This window comes from Amborella trichopoda, chromosome 11 (assembly GCF_054954075.1).
Source record: "Amborella trichopoda isolate Santa Cruz 75 chromosome 11, AtrichopodaSantaCruz75HAP2 v2.0, whole genome shotgun sequence".
In the NCBI taxonomy this organism is placed as follows: domain Eukaryota; kingdom Viridiplantae; phylum Streptophyta; class Magnoliopsida; order Amborellales; family Amborellaceae; genus Amborella; species Amborella trichopoda.
This window is the reverse complement of record NC_142346.1, coordinates 27,085,232-27,106,681: the sequence shown is the minus strand read 5'-3', so window position 1 is coordinate 27,106,681 and position 21,450 is coordinate 27,085,232. Positions and strand designations below refer to the sequence as shown.

Below are 21,450 nucleotides of genomic sequence, written 5' to 3'. Positions count from 1 at the left end.
GGGAACTTAAAAAATGCTTTTTTATACATCCATCATTATAGAAAGAATGTGATTTCCAATTCCGTTAAAAATGTGGAAAGCATGTTCATGCCATTTGGAAGTGATATACACACCTTCTCTATGATTATGCGGGTCATACAAAAGCACTGAACAAATGTGTTTGAAAATAATGATATTGCTCCATTCAACAAAACCGATAGGGTTGCTAGTTGCACCCATGAACGTGGTTCACAACAATATTACCTCTTAATAGCCCACTCATTTTTTAGTCCTTTGACTATAATTTCACCCACATTTGGGGTTTGATTAGTATAAGGATGGGTGCGACCAGCAATTTCTTTTATCACTTTCTAATGCATGAGTGTACACACGATCGGATCCACCGGTCTAGCCGGTCCCTTGGCTGATTCGGTCTAAAGTAAAAACTTGTCTTGGTTGAAAAATATCAAATATGACCCGGTCTGGGTCGTCCGACCTTATGCTTTTATTAGCTATATGAAGTTAAGAAACTTTTTTATTATATATTTTATATTTTGAAACTATTATTTCTATTTTTTGCATTTTTTTTGGAATATAATCCAACTTATTCGAGGAGGTTCTTGATTGAACTAACCGCTCGTCAGATCTGATAACATCTTCGCCATTGAAACCAATGACCAATGGTTGTGATCGACATGCATAGGATGGGCCCACGAGAAATTTGTGCGGTCACTTAAGCGTATTAGCACAACCGGCTCACCCTAAACACTGTGAGCCACTTTTTCCATATTGGGGACAAGTTTGTCATTTAATGATTTCCTTGGAACAATCTTTCGATAATTAACTTAAAACCTCGAGGACAATTTGGTCATTTTGTTCACTTTCAAAACATAAGATGGTATGTCTCCATCTCAGGGTTGGCAAAATCAGCCGGGTTGAACCTGAACCTGCCGGTTAGATAAGTACCGCCAAGGTACCGACTCCAGTGAAAGCCAGTTTTGTAGGACTAGTAAAAAATCGGGGACCTTCAAAAATACTTATCACCAAAACCGGCCGGTTCAAAGTCGAACCGACGGTTTTAATTCAAAACCGGCTAGTTTCAACTAATTGGACTGGTTTACCGATATAACAGACGATATAACGTTCACAACAGTACCATATTAAATAACGGTCGTTATTTGACATAGAGGCCGTTATTTTAAATAGAACCTGCGATTCACGTTTTGCAACCTTTTCTTATTCGATTTTTCTGGCTGTTTTTGTTTGTTTTTGGTGAATTATTGCACTTATACACCTGAAATTTTCTATAAAACATTGTTTATTTAATCAAAAATCAAAGAAAAACATTTTTTGGTCGATTGAAATGGCAGATTTCTTAAACTGTGAAATTTCTGCCATTTTATCAATCTGAGCTTCAAGACCCCATGAATATGCATGGAAATGTAGGGCTTTGACTTATTACTGAAGTCTTAAACTTTTTTCTATTTTGATTTGTAGAAAAAGATCAATTTTGGAGGTTGATTTCAGGCGAAAATGCTGCTGCTCGAAGAACTGTGTTGGATGAAAAACAATTGATTTTTTATCTATGTATTGATCGTTTTTTATTGAATTAATTAGTTAATTTTGATCATCAAGGCTTCATCAATCGAATACATCAGGTATGTTGATTTATCATTGAGTATATTTATTTATATGATTTTTTTTTTTGCTACATATTTGTTTTTGAAAATTGCGTGAAGTGAAATATCCACCATTTTTGAAGAACGATCTCAATAGTGAATTGATCTTCCTGATATTTGGTGCATTTTAATCGTAATTGAAGTATCTATCATCTCCCCATGTCAATTTGTTTAAAAAAATGAAAGATTTGGGTTGATTTTGACTCTAAAGTTTGTGTTCTTTGGCTTGATTTTAGAGTTCTTAAAAAAATTTGTTTCTTAATAAAATTACTTTTTATTTATTTATAAAATTATGTTATTTGTATATTTTTGGTGAGCTTGTTGGATTGTTTTTAACGTTATATTTTTTTTTTACAAAAATATGTTTGTTTGTGATGAATATGAGAAAAAAATTTCTTTCTTTTTAATGTTATATATTTTTGGTGTGCTTGTTATATTGTTTTTAATGTTATATTTTTTTTTATAAAAATATGTTTTTTGTGATGAATATGAGAAAAAAATTTCTTTCTTTTTAATGTTATATATATAGTATTAAAACATTCATGTTTCTTGGCTAAGTTTACTGTATAAAACAATGAATTCTTTGGGTTTTTGATAGGAAATCATAGCACATGGTAAAAGTACTCCATTCCGTGCTAACAAATTTCCGACCACATCTGCTTTGTACTTTGGAACAATTACGACTTTGTTATATAACATTTCATTAGACTAGACTTTATACGTACCGATATATTTATTGCACCGATATATTTATTACAACACTACTTACTACTATTAAGTGAGAATCTATGGAATTACTGTAGAAGTATTGTGAATTTGCAAGAACTTTCTATTGCTCTATTGAAACCATGAATTGTCTGCACCTTATGATGGAACTTGATTCAAATGACTAATACATGACCAATTTAGAAGAAGAAAAATGACTCATATATGACTTAATCTAAGTTTTTTTATTTTTTTAATTTTTTAAATATGTTTTGGGGTTTTTGACCCATTTTTTTTAAAAAAATCTACTTGACCGGTTAGTCCGGTTAACCACCCTGGTTAGTTCGGTTCCGGTTCGAACCGTTCCCAACCTCATAACCTGTTAACCGTTCCGGTTCGATTTTGCGAATATTGCTTCCTCGATTAAAGCTCTGTCCTCTCTCTCTCTTCTCAGTTGCCCATTTTCCCTTTATTCTATTCTGTCCCAAAACTGGAACCCTAACGCTAACCCTAATTCTCATAATAATGTGAATTGTGATGCTGCTTATTTCATAAGCTACATAATGGATTCTTCTTCTTGAACAATCTTCAAAGGCCTTAGAATCAAGGGATTATTGGTTATTTTTCTCTATTTATCTCCAAATGCTATTGAAATATGATAAATTTTTGTTGGTGATAAAAAATCTGGTATTCCCTTGTTTTGATTTTCTTTTCCTTTCATTCTTGTCTTAAAAATACAAATATCTGTTCTTTGAACTTTGAAGTAGCTATGATCACATCTTTCAAGAGAGCCCTTTCTCAATCAGGAGAAAACTTTTGATATCACAAATAAAGGCCTTTCTCCTTCAGGAGAAAACTTTTGAAATCACACATAATGGTTTTCTTTTTGTCGAAGGCTGATATGCATTCAATATGAGCATCTTCATAGTTCATATAGCATGGTTTTTTATCTTAAGTATACTTTCTGAGAAAGGAGAATGAGATGTGTTTTACAATATCAGGATATAGGCTTTGCACCCTTCTCAACCACCACCTCTGAAATTGGTAGTACACGAGTATCTCTATAAAATTGCTCAACTTTTTTTTTTTTAGTAAATTGCCACCTCTATCACACACGGGGTTTCTATCAGTTTCATTAAAAAAAGTGATTTTTTTTAAGATCTTTTGAAAAACTTGGAATTCTCAATAAATTTCAAAAAATCAATTCCTTTTGGAAAAAAATCATGCTTTAAAGAGATACTAAATTTGGTCCCCACCTTTCTGAGGTAAATAACTACACCATAACTGTACCCTAGACACACATGAACCTCCCTCTCTCTCAATGAGCGTCTACTTCCCGCATTTGGGAGCAGATCAGCAAAACCCGAGCCAAAATCAGGTGAGCCAATTTCTAATCCTTATAAAACTCGCTTCTTTCATCGCTTTGGATTGGGTAATCATCAATCCTCTTATTTTGCAAATATAATAACAATCCCAACCACCAAATACTAACTTTATTCAGTTTCTTACGTATAATCTGATACGAAGTCAATTCCCTTGCTGCTTTATTCAATAGTTTATTTCTAACGTGCAAAGATTTGGAGCGTTGGAACCCTAATCCCTCTAAACAAATTTGGACCTTGAAAGTGAAACGGTAAAAGTGTAACAGTGAATTCAATCCAAAAATGCCAAAAAACAAGGGATTATGATAACTTAAAAGCATACTAGAAATCACAGGAACATTAGACATAGTTTCACATCTGTCAATAAACCTCAGAAAAAGTGTATAATGGAAGAAAAGTAGAGAGAGCGAGAGGATAAATCATTCATCCTATAAAACCCGACCAGTCGCAATTATTGCGTCTCTCTTTTTGTTCACTTGGGTCAAAGCATGGAGGCGGATTTTGCAAGAAAGTCACAGGCGTTACAAACCTTTCTTCTTTATGTTATCTGTTACGTAAATAATTTGAACACCCCAAAATTTCGCTTCAAATACCTAAAACACCCATGCTTCTGAAGGGGTCGGGCTACGTGACCATGGCCGGACCCTCCTTATAGGGTTAAGGGGGGGTAAAAAAACAAATTAAAAAAAAAAAAAGTTCCCACTAGGCCAAAATGGGCTGGCCCTAGCCTGATCCTCGGGCCACGATTTTGTAGTCCAACCCTAATTTTTTTTTAGGGTTGGGCAACCAGCTTATTAGCAACGCTTCAATTGTAATACCTCACCTGGGACCCGACATTGGCAACGCTACAATTGTAATACCTTACCTGTGACCCGACGGGTATACCCAATTTGAGATCTAGGTATAGGTTCAAATTTTGGACTTATCACAACATTAACAACATTTATAATACTATTAGAAAAAAAAAAGAAAAAACGACAGACTAAACTCACTTAATAGGTTGGAAATGGATCTGATGCGCTGGCCACGGATATACATACTGCCACTCCTGCCCGGAACATTGAGTGGCTGTATTCTCTTTCGTTATGCCAGCTTTTTTGGATTTATCTTGTTTAACAAATGGTAAGAAAATATGTCACTTTCTTAAAAAGTAGAGTCAATTGAGGGGTACGAGGGTAAAATTTGGCCTCTTGGCCTCATTCACTGTTTGTTTGTATGTCTAGGGGTGGTTTAGTCTTTTTCCCATGAATATTCTTTTCAATGGAGCCGTTGAAAGCAAGACCCTTTGCTTGTGGTTGTCGCAGATTAAGCACCGTTTAGCTGTTGGGTGAAATTGACAGCATGTAAATTTTCAGATCCTCTTCTCTTAAACTGAAATTTCTGTATATTTATGTATGCTTGCCTTGGGTAATAGTCCTCTGAAAGTGCAAAAGGCCATGGGGAGTTGCTCAAAGCTTGCAAAGAGGGCTCTGGAGACTGATACTCCTGTCATGGTCCAGGTATGCCTCCATGAACCCTAGGGTGGTTTGCTGATACATAGAGAAATACTAAGAAATATCAACCTCTTTTTGTTGAATCCATTTCACACACCAATCCATTTGGAATGGACAAATGCATCTGGTTTTTGCGGTGTTCGATCATTTTAAGTGCGTTATAAGGAGCCACAGCTTCATTTGTTCCCTTGCTTTTCTTGAAAAAAAAAATTTAAATGAATAAAGCAAAGAACGATACCAACTTGTGAGAGTCTAATCTGTTCTTGAGCATCATAGAAAAAATAAAAAAAAAATTTCTGTTCAGTTGTAGACTGAACTCTGAAGAAGTTGAATGGGAAAGTGTGGAAAGGAACAGTGAATCCTCAACCATGAAAGGTGGAAAAGGATCGGAAAACTGGTGTTTGTTGGTCATTGCTAAAAATTTCTGCATGCACCTACGGCCTATATATGGCATCAGAGGAATTTGGTTGTTTTCCATTTTTATTGTTAATTTTATTGGAACAAAGGCCAAAAGGCCTAAAAATTTTGGAACACAAACGGAAAACCTCAACTCTTTGACCCTCTGGAAGAAAAAACTCTATGATTGTTTGCTTCATCTTTTATGACTAATATGCTAGTGATTTCAATCATTTAATTGATTAATTCGAGCAATTAGAATTTTGGTTTGCAATGTATGTGAATACTGAAATAATCACGAAAATAGGGATATTTCTGATGCTTAAACTCGATTTGGTAAAAGGGAAGGCTTTTTGTATAATTATATGAACTTTTATGAGTTTAGGTGTGTTTCTGTTTCAGATGTCATTTTTTTGTAAAGGTGGTGTTTCTTTTTCAGATATCATTTTTATTTTGTAAAAGTGGTGTTTCTGGTACTTAATGCTTTTTCTATCCTTGTTCTTCCTTGTTCTCTTTGGTTGGTTGCGTCCTCAGTTTTTGCTTGCATCTTTTAAATTTATGCTTCTAAACTATCATGTCTATGTGAGACTGGACTAGCACAAACAAATAAAGGCAATCAGATTGCTTCCCTAAGGATAATGGCATATTTAATTTTCCTTTGTTTGGGAATCTTCTCCTGTGAACTTTCTTCATTTCTTCTGGCTTGTGGAATGTGTTTTCACTTAAGTAAATAAGAGAAATATTTAATCTGTCATTTTAATACCCAAATTAGTGACGCCATTTCCTACATTCTCAAAACTATCATAAGGTTTACGGAGTCTGGGATGATTAACATAACCCTTTTATATTTTCCTTTTTTTTTTCCTTATGAGGTAGCCTACTCCAAATAACTAGAAAGCTTAATTTTATATAAACATATGAACTGTGTTGTGATTAGGGATATGTCATTCTTTGAGCTTTCAGTTGGTGATACTTACATACTTAAGGAAATCAAAGCATTTTAAATTCAACTATGTAACTTGTAAAGCCTGTTTGTCGTGAGCATTTCACGAGTTTGTAAGTGCTTTGCATGAAGTTTTCAAAACAACCCGACTTTCAGCATTGACCTGTAGTAATGTTTCGTCAATTAAGTGAAATCCCCGAAGGTTCTAATAGAATTTTTATAATGCTCCACACTCATCCCCAAGTTACTTCCACTTCTTGCATTGGAATGACAAATTCCTCTCATAGAGCAATGAGCTGCTTTTGGACTTCTTTGAACCAAATGTCACTTTCAAATGTAGTCTAAATGCATTTTTCAGCTTCTGAAATAGTTAGACCCATAGAACTGATGCCTCAGAAGGGGTAGATTGTGTGTGTGTGTTTCTTCAGGATGGTTAATAAAGATGGATGAGGCAGTTATTATTCTATTAGTTTCTGTGAAAATGTTAGATGTGAAGGCCGTCAAGTCATGCAAGGAAAAAAGAAATTTGTTTTGACACTGTGTGAAATTTGTATAACATTCCATTTCCACCCTGTAAACTGGAAGGATTTTAAGAACCATGTTGCAGAGAAATATAAGTAATATTGCCTAGGTTTAAACTGATAGTCTTTTTCGCAATGCTTGTGGGTGGCTTAAACAGATCTTGATTTCTGTTTGGTCAAAGAAGTTAAAAGTTACCAGCAATATGCATAAAAATCCGAGTTTGTTTAATTTGGATATCACTTTATTCATCCCATGAGATGGAGATTCTGGAAATGCCAGAGAAAGAAATCTTTGATCTGTAAAATTAAATTAAGGAAAAAGTTTATATAAGGATGCAACCTTATAATGTAGAACTACAGATGCACCTCAAAAATCTATCGGAAAAGGTAGTTTTAATGTTGAAAAGCCCTTTGATTGGTCATCTCAATGTCGAGATGTATGACCATCAAAAATAAAAAGATTTTAAGTCTCAGAAATAGTGCATTTTACAACATATTATCTACACCGTCCATTTTCAAGATTTTCATATGTTTATAGATCTACTTGATTTTAACCATTTTGAAATTTCAAATTTTATAATTAGATATGAAACTAGATTTTGAGATAATCCTAAGAACATTTTACATCAAAATTATATACCATGATAAAATTGAATGTGCACCTTACCTCTACAGCTACGGATGCATCCGTATGCCAACTGCACCCTTAAATTAATGGTGGTATATATAAGGAAGATACCCAAACAGCATAATTGGACTTCTGAATGTTCCAGAAAAGGTTTGGTACTTTTGGCCAATCCATTTTCTGAATCTTCGAAATGTATGAAGAGTTTTGAGCAAGATATATTAGACTCTGTATTTCAAATTTCACAAAAAATTGCTTATGGATTATCATATCATGTTTTTCTGCTCTTTGCCTTTGATTCCATTTTCAAATTATTAATGATCAATTGTGCTCGATCCCACAGATACAGGAACTAGTTCGGGGGGTGAACGGTGCCATTTCGCTTGCACAGGTGTGGATACCTTCCTTTTCAGTCCTTTTCTGATTCTGTATTGGTCCAGACCCGTTTTTTGATGTTTTACTTGTACTGAACTAGAACTATTCTTCTTTTTTGTATCCTATCATAATTTCTTCATCCAATTCATTAGATCCATGTAGCGTACACTTTGAAAGACAAGGCTGGGAAGTTATATATAATATCAATGGCTCTTATTTAGCATTTGTCTATGGTATAATTTGCAACTGGTGCCAGTTTGTTATATGCTTTAAGTGTGCTTTATTCTTTTTCTAATGTTTGAATATGGTACTGCTTTGTGTTTTTTATACTTTTATATCTTTATGTTAATGATCACTTGATGCATCAATCGACATAATGTTAGAGTTTTCAACTTGACCTTTTCTGTAAGGTGTACTTTAGCGTATATTTGTTCAAATTATTGAGTATTGGTTCCTTTTCTTCCAACTATTGTTGGATGTCAATCATCAAGCCAAAACTTTTAATTCGACCAAATAATGAAATATTAATAGGAAACTTCTTGATCAATTTTTCAGATGTTGGGATTTATAGCAGCTCAAAATTCTCACTTCAGATCAGAGTATGTATTGTTTGAACTTTCAAAAATAACGGTTCTTAACGAATTTAGTTCTCAAAAAGCAAATATGTCATCAAAAGCGATTGTGCCATTGTATTAGGTACCTTCCCCAAGGCCATAGTTCTTACAACATGCCATATTTCATAATTATCTCTCTCAATGAAAACATACACGTAAATTGATGAGAACTTTCTAGCGTTATTAATGAAATAATGAACCCTTATGACTATCCTATGAAATAGGGCCAATTGATAAAAGATTCTCTTGAACATGTATGAAAGTTTTAAAGAGACATAGGGGATGTTCATTGCTAATGAGGTGCCCCTCAACATCATCATCATTATCATCATCGGAGCCTTTTTTCAACTATTTGGGGTCGGCTACACAAATCTCGATCCGTCATTTTGCTCTATCAAGGACCATACCTTCAGTAAGGGGCTATACGTCGCCATATCTTTTTTCTCACTACCTCTAACAATGTCCTTTTGGGCCTACCTCTTGCTCTTTTTGAGCCTTCTACTTGAACCAACTTGCACCTTCTAATAGGTGTTGTACTGGTATACGGCTAACCCACTTAAGGCTGCTTTCTCTCATCTTATCATCTATTGGTGCCACACTTAAGTTACCCCAAATGTATACATTTCAAATCTTATTCTTTCTTGTCCTGACTCTCTTCCATCTCAACATCCTCATCTCAGCTACACCCATCCTATGGGTATGCTGTTTCTTGAAGTACTCCTACGAAGCATTATATAAAGACGTTTTTTGTCATTCTCCTTTGGAGCCCTATAAAATGCAAGTAAGGAAGAGTATATTCGCTGGAAATGGATGCTATGAAATTACCTTCGTAAAAAGCACAAAACAAAGGAAAAAAAAAAGGAAAAGAAAAAAGAATAGTTATCTTGGGGTCCATGAAATATGACAGTGTTAATAAGACCACTCATGAATATCACAGGAATGATTGTCAGGTTTGATGTGATTTGTCCATTAATAATATTTGGGATCCAAAAAATTTCTAGTAGCTCTCTAGTCATCAGAGCTAAAGATGTGCCAAAATGAAATTGTATGCTTATTTTCTAAGATTTATTTTCCCTTTAAATATTTCACGTTGCATGTTTTTAATATTCTCCAATGATGCTCTTAGCAATTTTATTACATAATTTCTCTTTGTTGTAGGGTGTTGTTTATTGGCTACCACCAGAGAGGGCTTTAAACAAGGTCAAAGAAGCCATATGGGAGCCTTCATCGAGCCGTTATGGTGCTGATGAAGGCCTGCAGGAGCTTAGGGAGGCGCTAACTGAAAAGGTACTTCTCTTTGAATTTTTTTTTTTTGTTTTTTGAAACTGTTAACTGTTATGAATGGTTCAAAATTATCTTCCTAAGTTATGAATATGACAAAATAAATGCATCGCAAGTATCTGAATTCCATTGCTTATGTACTGATATAACTTCATTAAGAAGCATTTGAAAACAGTTTATCTAATTGTCCAAATAAAAGGGAGAATTATGGGGAAAAGTGTGTCTGTTGCTATCATGGGAGGAGGTAGTGAGAGAATTTTTGTTGCCTATTGGCCTCTCTCTCTCTCTCTCTCTCTCTCTCTCTCTCTTTGTGTGCGTGTGTGTGAGTGTGTGTGTTTGTGCACTTGCATGCGGATAGGCATGCATGTGTGAAACATGCACACACGTTTCACTCACACACGCGCATTTAATGTAAAGATGAAATTATTATTAAGGAAACAAGATGCAGAAAGACAAACTCTGGAGCCACGCACAGTCTATGGTCCCTTGGCTCCATCTTGTTCTTAAATACACCATACTTGCTGCCACTAAATTGTTCCTCCCTAGTAGGAACATGACTGAGAGCAAAGTATAGAAATTTGTAGAACAAATCTGCATGAAAAGTCGTCAACAATTTCCAATTTCTACAAAACGTTTTCCCTAGTTTCCATTAAGCTAAGCATTCCACTTTAGGGTATCTGATGGAATTAAAGAATCACCCAGTGATCCCTAGCCTTTGAAAATTTAGCTGAAATGCTCACAATGGATTGAAGATATATTTGCTATGAGTGCATTTAACTGTCCATCTCTTTAACAAATGAAAAGAAAGACAATAATCAATGTCTTAAGTGTGTCATTCAATGTCTTGATCTGTCAGTTCCCCCAAACACATATATATGACATGTGCTCACAGTTAAATATGGATAGGATCTAATCGGCCAATCCAATATGGATAACTACCATCTTTCGCACCTCACTTCTATGCGCTATTTTTCCTGTTAACTTAGTTATAAGTAGGCCTTCAAGTTCACTTGAGCGCTTCAACATTTTTGCCTATCACCATCACACCCTTCCTTCAATATCTCTGCCAACTGGTCCTGGATCATGGTCTAGAATAATGAACTTATGCCAACATTTTGCCCCTATAAAGGCATAATTAAAAGGACCTGTGTGTAAGACACAAAGAATTCCCATGACAGGAGATTGTGTAGAGGCTTTCAGTGACTTAAGGGACAGAAAAGGATCGGGACTGACTAGTTATGCAACCACAAGTGATGCAGTAACCAGTGTCTAATGAACAAAAAGTTGTTATGGTAGCAGTGTTTGGTTGTAATTATTATTCATTGGAAAAGCTCCATATCTAACATATCCATTCTTCTAATTATTAATTCAGTGCTTGACTCATGAATTTCTATATCTTATATACATGAAAATCTAATTATTTTGTATCGAAACTAAATTTGGAGGTTAAGGGCAGCTATGAGAGATCCTTATGTTAAAAGTGTGTACTGCATAAGAATGTAAATTGACCATTCTGGGTTGATTTGAAAATTGTGAGAAGGTGATTCAATGGGTTACATGATTGCTTTGAATTTTATCGGCTCCCTGGTGTTCTATTATAGATATTTTATTTCTTCAAGGGTTGTTGAAAGTATTATGGATTTCGTGCTTTCAATTCACGAAATTAATTGATTCGTTTAGTTTTGCAGTTACAGAGGGAGAACAAATTATACAAATCCAAGGTCATGGTTACAGCTGGTGCAAATCAGGTGAATAACTTTTTCTTATTGAGGTCTGTTTTCATCATAGCTGAGAAGAATTGTTCCATCTCTCTCTCTCACACGCACACATATTATCATGCAATCCGTTTAGGTCTCTTTCAAGTCTGTCAGTCGATTTTTCTTCAATTGTGACTTTAAGACTTCTTGATTGGTTCTACGAGACTGTTGTTATGGTATTACCTGTATTTAGGTTGAGTAGTTCCTATTCCCCATTCACAACCTATTGAGGAATATGAACTGATACCACCACAGGGGCCTGTTTCTTAACTCTAGGTTGTTATTGCTTTGACTTCTTTTGATTGGTAACTCTTAACACTTCAAATACTTTTGAAATCTGATTGAACCATTTACTTCATTGAAACTAGGACAACATTTTAATCTGAAAGTATAGTTGGATTGAGCCATATTATCTTTGATAGTTGGTTTCCCAAAGTCTGAGGATATTTATTCTTAAAAATTTGATTTTTGATATGTCTATTGTTTCTGTGAACATAATCACCAAACAGAAAGACTAGCAACAGCTGTGTCAAACATGACCCTTATTCAAGTCAATGGTCTGAAATATATGAATGAATATCATCAATAAGAAAATTTATGTCATAGCCATTGGTGGTCAAACATATGATGTGGTATTTACAAGCTATGTTGATCATTCCTCTCTGCGGGATATTGTTTATGTGTCTTTATTTCCGCTCATGTGGTTCCTTTGTAGATTTTGTGAGTTTAGTGTTTTAAGTCCTTGGTTATACCTCTGTTTCCCAGTGCTCATTATTACCTTGATCATCTACCTTAATGCTTTTTTATTTTGTGGAGTTTCTCCTTGTGTTACTCTATTTTTTAATTATTTACTCTGTTTTATTATACTAATTTTTATTTACACTCTTTCATGTAACTGATGTTTGAGCTGGACTTATCTAGTGCCTTATCTTATTTCACTTTGATAGTTCAGATTTGCAAGTCTAATGAGATCATTATCAGATTCAATGTGCGTGGATGGATTGTCTTTCCCTTATTCTACGACATCATGATATCTATTTCATTTTGTTACTTCTCTTCTTTCTTTTCTGATTTTTTTCATTTTTGTTCAGATAAATCCATAAAGCATATAACTGTATTTATTCTGGAAAATGTTTTATAGAACAGTTTGTCTTATGCAGGCATTCGTGAATATTGTGCTCGCACTTTGTGATCCTGGGGATTCTGTTGTTATGTTTACACCATACTACTTCAATTCATACATGTCCTTCCAAATGACAGGCATCACAAACATATTGGTGGGGCCTGGAAACCCTGATACACTTCAGCCCGATGTAGGTATGGAAATTTCCTATCTCAGCATTTTTTCTTAGCTTTTTTACCTATGTTATTTGTGATATTAATGCTTTGTAAACAATGGGTTCAAATATTTCTGCATTGCAAGTAGTTTGCCTTAGAATCCTTTACATTTATTTCAGAGTTGATGTCTTTACCAAGATCAGAAACCATTGATTATGTGAGAAACATGTGTAAGCTCAATATACATCTAATTGTATGTAGAGAGAGAGAGATTGAGAGAGATCGAGCAAGAGATCGAGAGAGAGAGTATTTAAATGTGAAGTATCTATAAAATATTTAAATGTTGGTCCCGATTTGTGATCTTGTGTCCACACTCTTGAGAGAGGAAGGGTCCCCTAAATGTCAGGAAGCTAATAATACCAGCTCCAGTCAACAGATAGTGAACAAATATTCCTTTGGAAGAGCAAAGCATTACTTGTGGACTATTTGTAAAATATTTAAATGTTCATCCCAACTTATGATCTTGTGGCCACAGGCTTGAAGCTCATTAACAGGTTCTGTAGAGAGGAGAGGATCCACTGTATCTGAGGAAGTTAATTAGGATTTAGTTTATTCATTGTCAGTATCTTGAAGAAATTCTTCCTGTGAATTCTTACAATAAAAACAAAAATGGATGGGACATCACATTCTCCAGCAAATATTCAAAGAAACTAAATATTGGGTCCAAACAAACGTGGGATCATATTTCTCAGAAGGTGTGCATGATTATATTGTAACTGAAACATAAATGAATCTGAGAGCATCAGTCTATATCTTACATGGCCACTATATGTTGAGGGTTAGAGATTGAGATTCCATTTCTCATTTCTCATTTGCTTGTTGAATCTTTCTACATCCCATGCATTCATCTCCCTGCATGATACATTCCCCAAGTGAACCTTTCCATGTTTGAAGTTCTCTATTCTTGTCATGGACCAATTCTTTTTTTGTTGGATTTGCAGACTGGTTAGAAAGAACTTTAACAAAGGAGGAGAATAAGCCTGTCCCTAAACTTGTTAGTGTTGTCAATCCAGGCAACCCATCAGGGATTTTCATTCCCGCGCATCTTCTCAAGGTGTGTTTCTTCTTTATTCTAAGCATCCAATTGATGATTCTCTATATTTCTCTGATCATTCTTGAATCTTGATCCTCATTATGTTTTTCCCTTTCGTATGGTTTAGAGAATAGCAGATCTCTGCAAAAGTGTTGGTTCATGGCTTGTGGTGGATAATACCTATGAGTAAGTTAGTGTATACTATCTTTCTCTATAATTTGTATTAGGGAAAGCATGCTATAATCGCATGGACCATGGAGAAAAGTGTAGTGCATTGGGTCAACACTGTCCATTGAAATTATGGACAGTGACAGAGTGAGATTGGCACCCAACAAAACAGGATGTGACCCCAAAAGTTGGTCCCACTCTCCATCATTGTCCATCACTCATTGGACTTCGATCCTTTGGGGTCCTACACACATGCGTGTGGGACATGACTTTTCTATAGATCCGTGTCAAATTTAATGGTGATCCTTTGGGGTCCTACACACACACTGGTGGGGGGAGGGTCCTATAGGATCATTTCTCATATATATATATATATATATATATATAGATATATATATATATATATTTCCCCTTTGTATTGAGCAAAATAGCGGACTAAGATTCATGTAGCCGACCCCAAAATAGTTGGGAAAAGCCTTTAATAATGATGATGATGATTATAATTATTATGGAATATAGTTTCACATGTGATCATGCAGAATAAACTGAATGCTTGTGGTCCTTGTGAATGATTAGTGCATAGGCACATAGCCATCGAATGTTAAATTGACTACTGTATCTCATGGCTTTTAAGATATCCATGAATCTCCATCGCCTGGCAGGTACTTCATGTATGATGGGTTGAAACATGCATGTGTCGAGGATCAGCATATAGTGAACCTGTTCTCCTTCTCCAAGGCCTATGGCATGATGGGGTGGCGAGTTGGATATGTAAGTGATATTCATCAAGCTATTTGTTTTTTTCAATTTTCACTGTGCCTTGCTTTTACTTGTGCAAAAATAGGGTCTCTTCTCATCCATACTATTGATGGGTGGAAATACTAGTTCCTCCTTCTAGGCAGACACACATACATACAAGTTGACATGTATGTATATCAAGACATACATAAATACATACACTTTTATGTGTAGATAGATGATTAGATGAGATCGATGGATACATAATTTCATTGTGCATTCTTTTGCGACCCATGGTTCACCCACATTCATGGACGTGTTTGTATACCTACACAAAATCTAATTGGATATGCACCCACCCGAACAGATGCATGCATGTATGTGTATGATTTTTTCCACGAGTCACAATCCGCTTATCCCAACTCCCATGTCATGCATGCAGATTGCATACCCATCTGATGCAGAGGGCCTTGATAAGCAGCTTCTCAAAATCCAAGATAATATTCCCATATGTGCATCCATAATCAGCCAAAAGCTCGCGCTTTATGCATTAGAGGAGGGCCCTGAGTGGATATCAGAAAGAGTCGAGACCCTGGTGAAGAGTAGAGACATGCTAAGAGAGGCCCTCTCGCCATTAGGAAAAGATGCAATAAAGGGCGGAGAGGGGGCCATATATTTATGGGCCCGCCTTCCTGAAAATGTCCCTGATGACTTGAAAGTGGTGAGCTGGCTCGCTAAGCGTCACAAAGTAGTGGTTATACCTGGAGGTGCAAGTGGTGGGCATGGGTACATTAGGGTTTCATTTGGGGGACTGGAGGAAACTGTTTGTGCTGAGGCTGCTGGGCGGTTGAAGAGGGGACTAGAGGAGCTTGTGAGGTGTGGGATGGTCATGGAGTGAGTGAAGAGTTGTAGGGGGTGGGATCATTGTTACAAAACACATTTTTGGGCTATTACCTGGGAGCCTGAAAATCTGAGTTTTATAATTTGGAAAATAAATTGGAAAAGGAAAATTCAGCTTACTGGTTTCTGAGGAATTTGGTCAAATCATCCGTGTGCAACTATGTATCAATCAAAAAAGCCATGCAAAAATGTGAACAACCCTAAACCCTAATTACTCGAACTTAAAAAGTGTTTATTTAGAGAGATGAATGACATTTTGTATCTTTAATCCCACAAAATGAACAAATTGTTCCGGAAATACAGAAAACGGCCAACAGAAGACAATCTAATGTAAAGAACAACAAAAACAATGAGAATAGAGATGGAATACAATGTTCTATAATGGTCTATCCAATGATACGCCTTCCAAAACGATAATACAAAAATATTATGATGTACATCCAATTGAACTTCCCATGCATAGAATTAGCTTTCTTCTCCTTGTGATCACTTCTTCCATTGGGGCAGCCTTTGAATCACAACCTGAATAATAGAGGAAAAGAAATATTTCTGGATCACAGTTGGATTTTGATCAGCAATCAAAAGACCCAGTTAGAGAGATTTCAGTAAAACTTAAATCTTCTTGTACATCTAAGATCAATGTAGACACACCTAAAGAAAAGACCCCAAGATTCCTATATATGACGGACAATCCAAATACAGGGCCAATTTTGATTAATGGCAGCTTGAGTTTCAAATCATTTTTTTTTGTTAATGTTAGAATGCAAAGAAATATTATTAGATGGTTTTGGGTACATCAAATCCCAAAGCCTGGTGTTTGACCAGAGGGTCCCAATGAACAACATAAACCCTCAGGACCACCTAATCTATTCTCCATTCTGTGTTTATTGTTGCTGTTGTTGCTCGAAGGATCAGGGGGTCAATTTTTATATCTTTGATCCTACCCACAAAAGCCATGATAGAAATATTTTAAACCATTTATTTTTGCTCACAGTTCTTGATCACTTTGTTCAGTTCCAAAAAGAAAAATGAATTTAAGCTTTTAAAACAGTCTATCTGATCGTCTAATAAATGGATGGTCCAGAATCATAGTTAAAGGGAGTCGTAATTAAAGTAGGAGCCGCCATCGAAGAAATCGAGGGTACACATTCACAATGCAATTCATAGAAAAGTCTTACCTTCTCCTACGTGCTGGAGGTCTTTTTAGTCCTCCTCATTATTATTATTGTTGTTATTTGAAGCCCCAATATATTTGACACCCATAAATATAATTTAATAGCACCGTTCAATGATCCAATCCAATAACCAAGCTACCGGGATTCGGCTTGGCTTGGGTACTCACCCATTGCCGGAGGTGAGTTACTCGGGCAAGTCCAAGTAACTTGCTCGAGTCCAGCCCATTCAGAAAAACAATAAAAGAAAAACAGAAAATTGCAGTATATATAACGTTTTTTTGATTTACAACAAAGTTCAGATGGTGACTCAGTAGATGTCTTGGGCTTTTCCCATGAGGTCTAGGGATTGAACCACCCCAATGGCGAGTTTTTTGAACCTCTATTAAAAAATAAATGGAATATAAGTGTATGCCTTCTAGGGTGGTAAAGTGGTGTCTGAGGGGATTTGATCCCCGATAGGTTGCTACAATGGTGTTTGAGGGATTCGATCTCCCAAAAATGAGAGTCAGAGACGGTAAACACTAACCACTAAGGCGTTTAGCTGTAATGTGAATCAAATTAAACATTATACTTTTATAATATAATGTAGGGTATACACCCTACTCGGTCTCACCCACAGGCCGAATCTGCATGACCAAGTCCAATTTGACTCGGACGAGTCACAGAACATTGACAATAACAAAGTGCAGACTCACTCGGGGTATCTCAAATCTCATTTGTCCCATTAGTTAAGCATGCAACCAATGGTGTACATGAAACTAGATCATGAATGCAATAGGAAAAGAAAGTGTGTTAGAAAACATACCTTTCCAGAATTTTCCTTGTTTCCAACTATAGTTTGACAGGCAAGCCTCCAAGAATCAGGTTTCTATGGTGCCAATATAAACAAAAGATTTAAGTCAAAGAAATGACCTTGTAAAGTGGAGTAGATAAAGTTTCCACACTTCTAATCTTGGGCCATGTGTTTTTCATTATCAAGCTCATATTACACCATTCACTATCATTTGAGATAGAATGTTCTTAGGTATTTCACAGATTAAAATACCAGGTCTCTTTACTTTTTCATGGTGAACCAAGTAGAGATTGAAAACGGGAGAACAGATAGATAGCATGCCTTCTTCAGGTACCGCTGCTCTGTTGCTGTTCTTTCATTTAAGAGCTCCTTACCATGGATGACCTTCAAAACAAAATATTGGGTCCATTTATAAAGACTCAAACATCTTAACAACACAAAAGTAATACTGAAAACTGTGTTGAAAAACTGATATGTCAAAACCAATGAACGAAAAGTCAGCCGCTCGACCACCTAGGCGGCCGCCTAGGCGGACTTTTTCAAAAAAAGCCTAGGCGTGGTTAAGGAGGACAGTATTAGGCGGAAAATGCTAGGCGCCTGCCTAGGGAGTCCAGAGCCCTCACCACCCAGGCAGTTGCCTACGTCTTCTTGAACATTGGTCAAAACAAATTTATCATGAATCAGCTTCCATTGAAGCCAGCTGACGTTCGACTCTCAGTATTCTTGTTCATGGCAATCATTCTCCCATGTAAATTTTAAGCTTTTGAAAGGTTAATTTGTAGGAACAATGCTAGAATGCAAGCCCAAGTGGATCCACCCAAGTCACTCAGGCTCAGCACGATGCTGAGCCTGGACCCCTAAACATGGAAACCGGCCGAGATTGGCTGGTTCCTGCTATTTTATTAATTTCTTGGTAGACTCGGCTGAGTTGCTCTCGGATGCGATGACCATTCTGAGTTCTGAGCAGAGTCCATGTTTTTCTACATTGGGTAGGAAAGCCATCAGAGTTTCCCTTGCCTACCACAGATTTCTTTCTACTTCTTCCATACTTTTTCTCCTTGCAGTTTTCCACTTACTGGTGTGGAAAAGTTTCTAAGGCCCTCAAAATTTTCAAATGGCCAAGAATCTACCATAGAAGATAACATTGAGAAATGAGGGGCCTAACATAAAAGATGAAGAATACTCACAAAAGACAACCCAAAATAATTAAACATTTTAGGCAAAAGAAACTGTCCAAAAGTATTTTACCAAAGTGAAGACACCTAAGTGATGCATAGCATTCATACTAAATTTAATGATCTCAACAGAGAATAAACACAAAACATCCAAATTCAGTAAAAATGTAATCACAAACGTGTCCAACGTTTTCGTTCTTACCTCCACAATACAAGTGCCACAACTTCCACCACCCCCACAATTCATGACTTTACCCTAATAAATTTTACAAAAAAGGATATTAAATTCATCACCACAAAAATAACAAAGACTAAGAACATTTAGCCTGTGTCCTGAAGTTCATAAAAACAAACCCCTTAGTCTGCAGCCATATATATTACAATCTTCCAAAATGTGCTTCAATTATTAATCTTGATACCTCAAATTGGGTACATTTATATTACAATCTTTCAAAATGTGCTTCAATTATTAATCTTGATACTGCAAATGGGTACTATTAATTGTCGTCAAACCGGAAACTGTTAAATCTATCAAGGTTCAAATAAAGAACTAAAATAATGTTACAACTAAAAAAGTGTTCACATTATTGTTAGCATTGTTGATACATAAAAGAATCAGAGAAGTGATGAAATTCGAAGTGGAAGTAGACTTACATATGCGGCATATAGCTCAATTTTATTATCAAGCATTATGTTTCTGAGCAATTTCTCTCCACTGAGTGCTGAAGCTGTCTGCACTGGACAGGTACCATCTGGGTTTGGTTTTGGCTGTTTACAAGATATATCAAATAAAGTAATGGATGTAAGAGAGAGAGAGAGAGAGAGAGAGAGAGAGAGAGAGAGAGAAAGAGGCATGGATGCAAACCCAAATAGAATACACCCCCAAAGCTCCAATATAGTGAAAGAAAATAGCAACCCATTTCAGCTACCATTTCATGAGAGAGAGAGGCATTGATGAAAACCCAAATAGAATACACCCCATTAGTTCCAAATTCCAATATATTCAAATAAAAGAGCAACCCATTTCAAGAGAGAGAGGTGTTAACCCCCATGAATTCAAGCTTAATTGTGGGTTTTGGTGGTTTGATTTCCGATGATAAAGAATTTGAAACATGAACAGCCACCATGCCTGGTCCGCCACGAAATTTCGCATAATTAGTCGGCCAAAATTTCGGATAAACTCCAGAGTCTCTCTCTCTGTGACTGAAACATTGCGGAGAGTAGAGAGCAAATTTCGCAGTTAGAGAGAGAAAATTCAAGGCCGTCATCTTCCCTCTCCCCAATTGGGCAACGTTCGCACACCCTCTGAAACGTGAATGCCGAAATTAAGAAATTTCAGCGAAAACTGTTTCCACTAAGTATAGGCCGAGATCCAGAGTCGTATTATCGAATTTCTGTTATTTCGGTCGAAATTTTGTTAGAGGAGGTGAGTTTTCAGGGGAAAGTGCGAGAACGTTGGAGGAATATGGCGTTTTCCATGGGGAATGATCATTGCAAATTTACAAGTGATTTTAGCCTTCCACCGTCAGATCTAGGTCGAATCTCATCAGGTTATCTAAATAATTGTCAGGTTTATGCCTAATCCTACTAATCCGTACCTTTTTTTCTTTTTTTTTTGTCGATTTCCCCTCTCTTCGTTCTCCGTTTCTCTCTCTTGGATTTTCCCTCTCTTCGTTCCTCTCTCTTTCCGCCTCCCGCCCAAAGCTATAACCTCTCCTTTCTCTCTATAAATATCCTCTCTTGCTCTCTAGAAATATAATTTTTGTACTATCTCTCTCCCTCTTTCTCTCTCCCTATAAATATAATCTTTATATCCTCTGTGTCATGATACTCAGCTTCGAGCGCATCATCAGTGGCCATGAACTCTAGCTATTTCCTTTGTGTTTGTGTTAGTCTTTCAAGAATTCCCAGCAAATTTACAAGCCATATAACCAAAAAAAAAAACCCACACTAAACTTGCTATACAACTTACCTCAACTTAAGTTTTTGTCACACTTTTCTCTCTAAAAAGATTTTCTTTGCAAATACCTCCAATCAAATAAAAAATAAAAAAAATGCCTAAACTACTTCCCTAACTCTAACTTTACGCATGCTTCTCTTTCCATATTTTCTTTGCAAATACCTCCAATCAAATAAAAAATAAAAAAAATGCCTAAACTACTTCCCTAACTCTAACTTTACGCATGCTTCTCTTTCCTCTATCCCATTAGAATAGGTAAAATGTAGTTTGGTAATAGGGTTTCGAAACAGGTAAAGTGTGGTTCAGTAGTAAGACTCCGGGACCGTGTAAAATGCGGTCTATTCGGCACTGTGCATAATGAGCTCCGACAGTTGCAAAGGGCAGTCCGCAGTTACAAATGGCGGTTCGATAGTATATGTT

The 21,450-nt window shown here is 36.1% G+C and overlaps 2 protein-coding genes across 6 annotated transcripts; one reads left to right on the top strand and one right to left on the bottom strand.

The window, feature by feature from the left end:
• Positions 1 to 5,042: 5,042 nt before the first annotated feature.
• Positions 5,043 to 16,046, top strand: LOC18425815 (Pyridoxal phosphate (PLP)-dependent transferases superfamily protein). Of its 2 annotated transcripts, XM_006830353.4 has the most exons (9): positions 5,162 to 5,244; positions 8,067 to 8,114; positions 9,871 to 9,999; positions 11,682 to 11,741; positions 12,911 to 13,067; positions 14,030 to 14,142; positions 14,249 to 14,307; positions 14,952 to 15,060; positions 15,470 to 16,046. In XM_006830353.4, exons 1-9 carry the CDS (start codon positions 5,182 to 5,184, stop codon positions 15,923 to 15,925), a joined length of 1,194 nt encoding a protein of 397 aa, XP_006830416.2. In that variant the 5' UTR covers positions 5,162 to 5,181; the 3' UTR covers positions 15,926 to 16,046. The 2 variants fall into 2 exon arrangements, 1 of the variants encoding a protein (XP_006830416.2); XR_016045013.1 differs by lacking the exon at positions 14,249 to 14,307 and having other exon boundaries at positions 5,043 to 5,244.
• A 112-nt stretch (positions 16,047 to 16,158) lies between these two features.
• Positions 16,159 to 20,846, bottom strand: LOC18425816 (2Fe-2S ferredoxin-like superfamily protein). Of its 4 annotated transcripts, none has more exons than XM_088852538.1 (6): positions 20,669 to 20,846; positions 19,725 to 19,838; positions 19,273 to 19,326; positions 18,217 to 18,279; positions 17,908 to 17,970; positions 16,159 to 16,449 (listed from the first exon to the last, which is right to left on the bottom strand). In XM_088852538.1, exons 2-6 carry the CDS (start codon positions 19,758 to 19,760, stop codon positions 16,414 to 16,416), a joined length of 252 nt encoding a protein of 83 aa, XP_088708664.1. In that variant the 5' UTR covers positions 19,761 to 19,838; positions 20,669 to 20,846; the 3' UTR covers positions 16,159 to 16,413. The 4 variants fall into 4 exon arrangements, with proteins under 4 accessions (XP_088708664.1, XP_020517873.1, XP_006830417.2 ...); XM_020662214.2 differs by having other exon boundaries at positions 20,200 to 20,771; XM_006830354.4 differs by lacking the exon at positions 20,669 to 20,846 and adding an exon at positions 20,117 to 20,610.
• Between the last annotated feature and the right edge of the window lie 604 nt (positions 20,847 to 21,450).

Coding starts and splice junctions, on each gene's coding strand:
- LOC18425815 (XM_006830353.4), top strand. CDS start 5,182: ATGGGGAGTTGCTCAAAGCTTGCAAAGAGGGCTCTGGAGACTGATACT. Junction 13,068..14,029: donor TACACTTCAGCCCGATGTAG/GTATGGAAATTT, acceptor TTGGATTTGCAG/ACTGGTTAGAAAGAACTTTA. Junction 15,061..15,469: donor TGGGGTGGCGAGTTGGATAT/GTAAGTGATATT, acceptor TCATGCATGCAG/ATTGCATACCCATCTGATGC.
- LOC18425816 (XM_006830354.4), bottom strand. CDS start 20,338: ATGACGGCCTTGAATTTTCTCTCTCTAACTGCGAAATTTGCTCTCTAC. Junction 19,839..20,116: donor TTAAGCTTGAATTCATGGGG/GTTAACACCTCT, acceptor TCTTGTAAACAG/CCAAAACCAAACCCAGATGG. Junction 17,971..18,216: donor AGCAGCGGTACCTGAAGAAG/GCATGCTATCTA, acceptor TTGGCACCATAG/AAACCTGATTCTTGGAGGCT.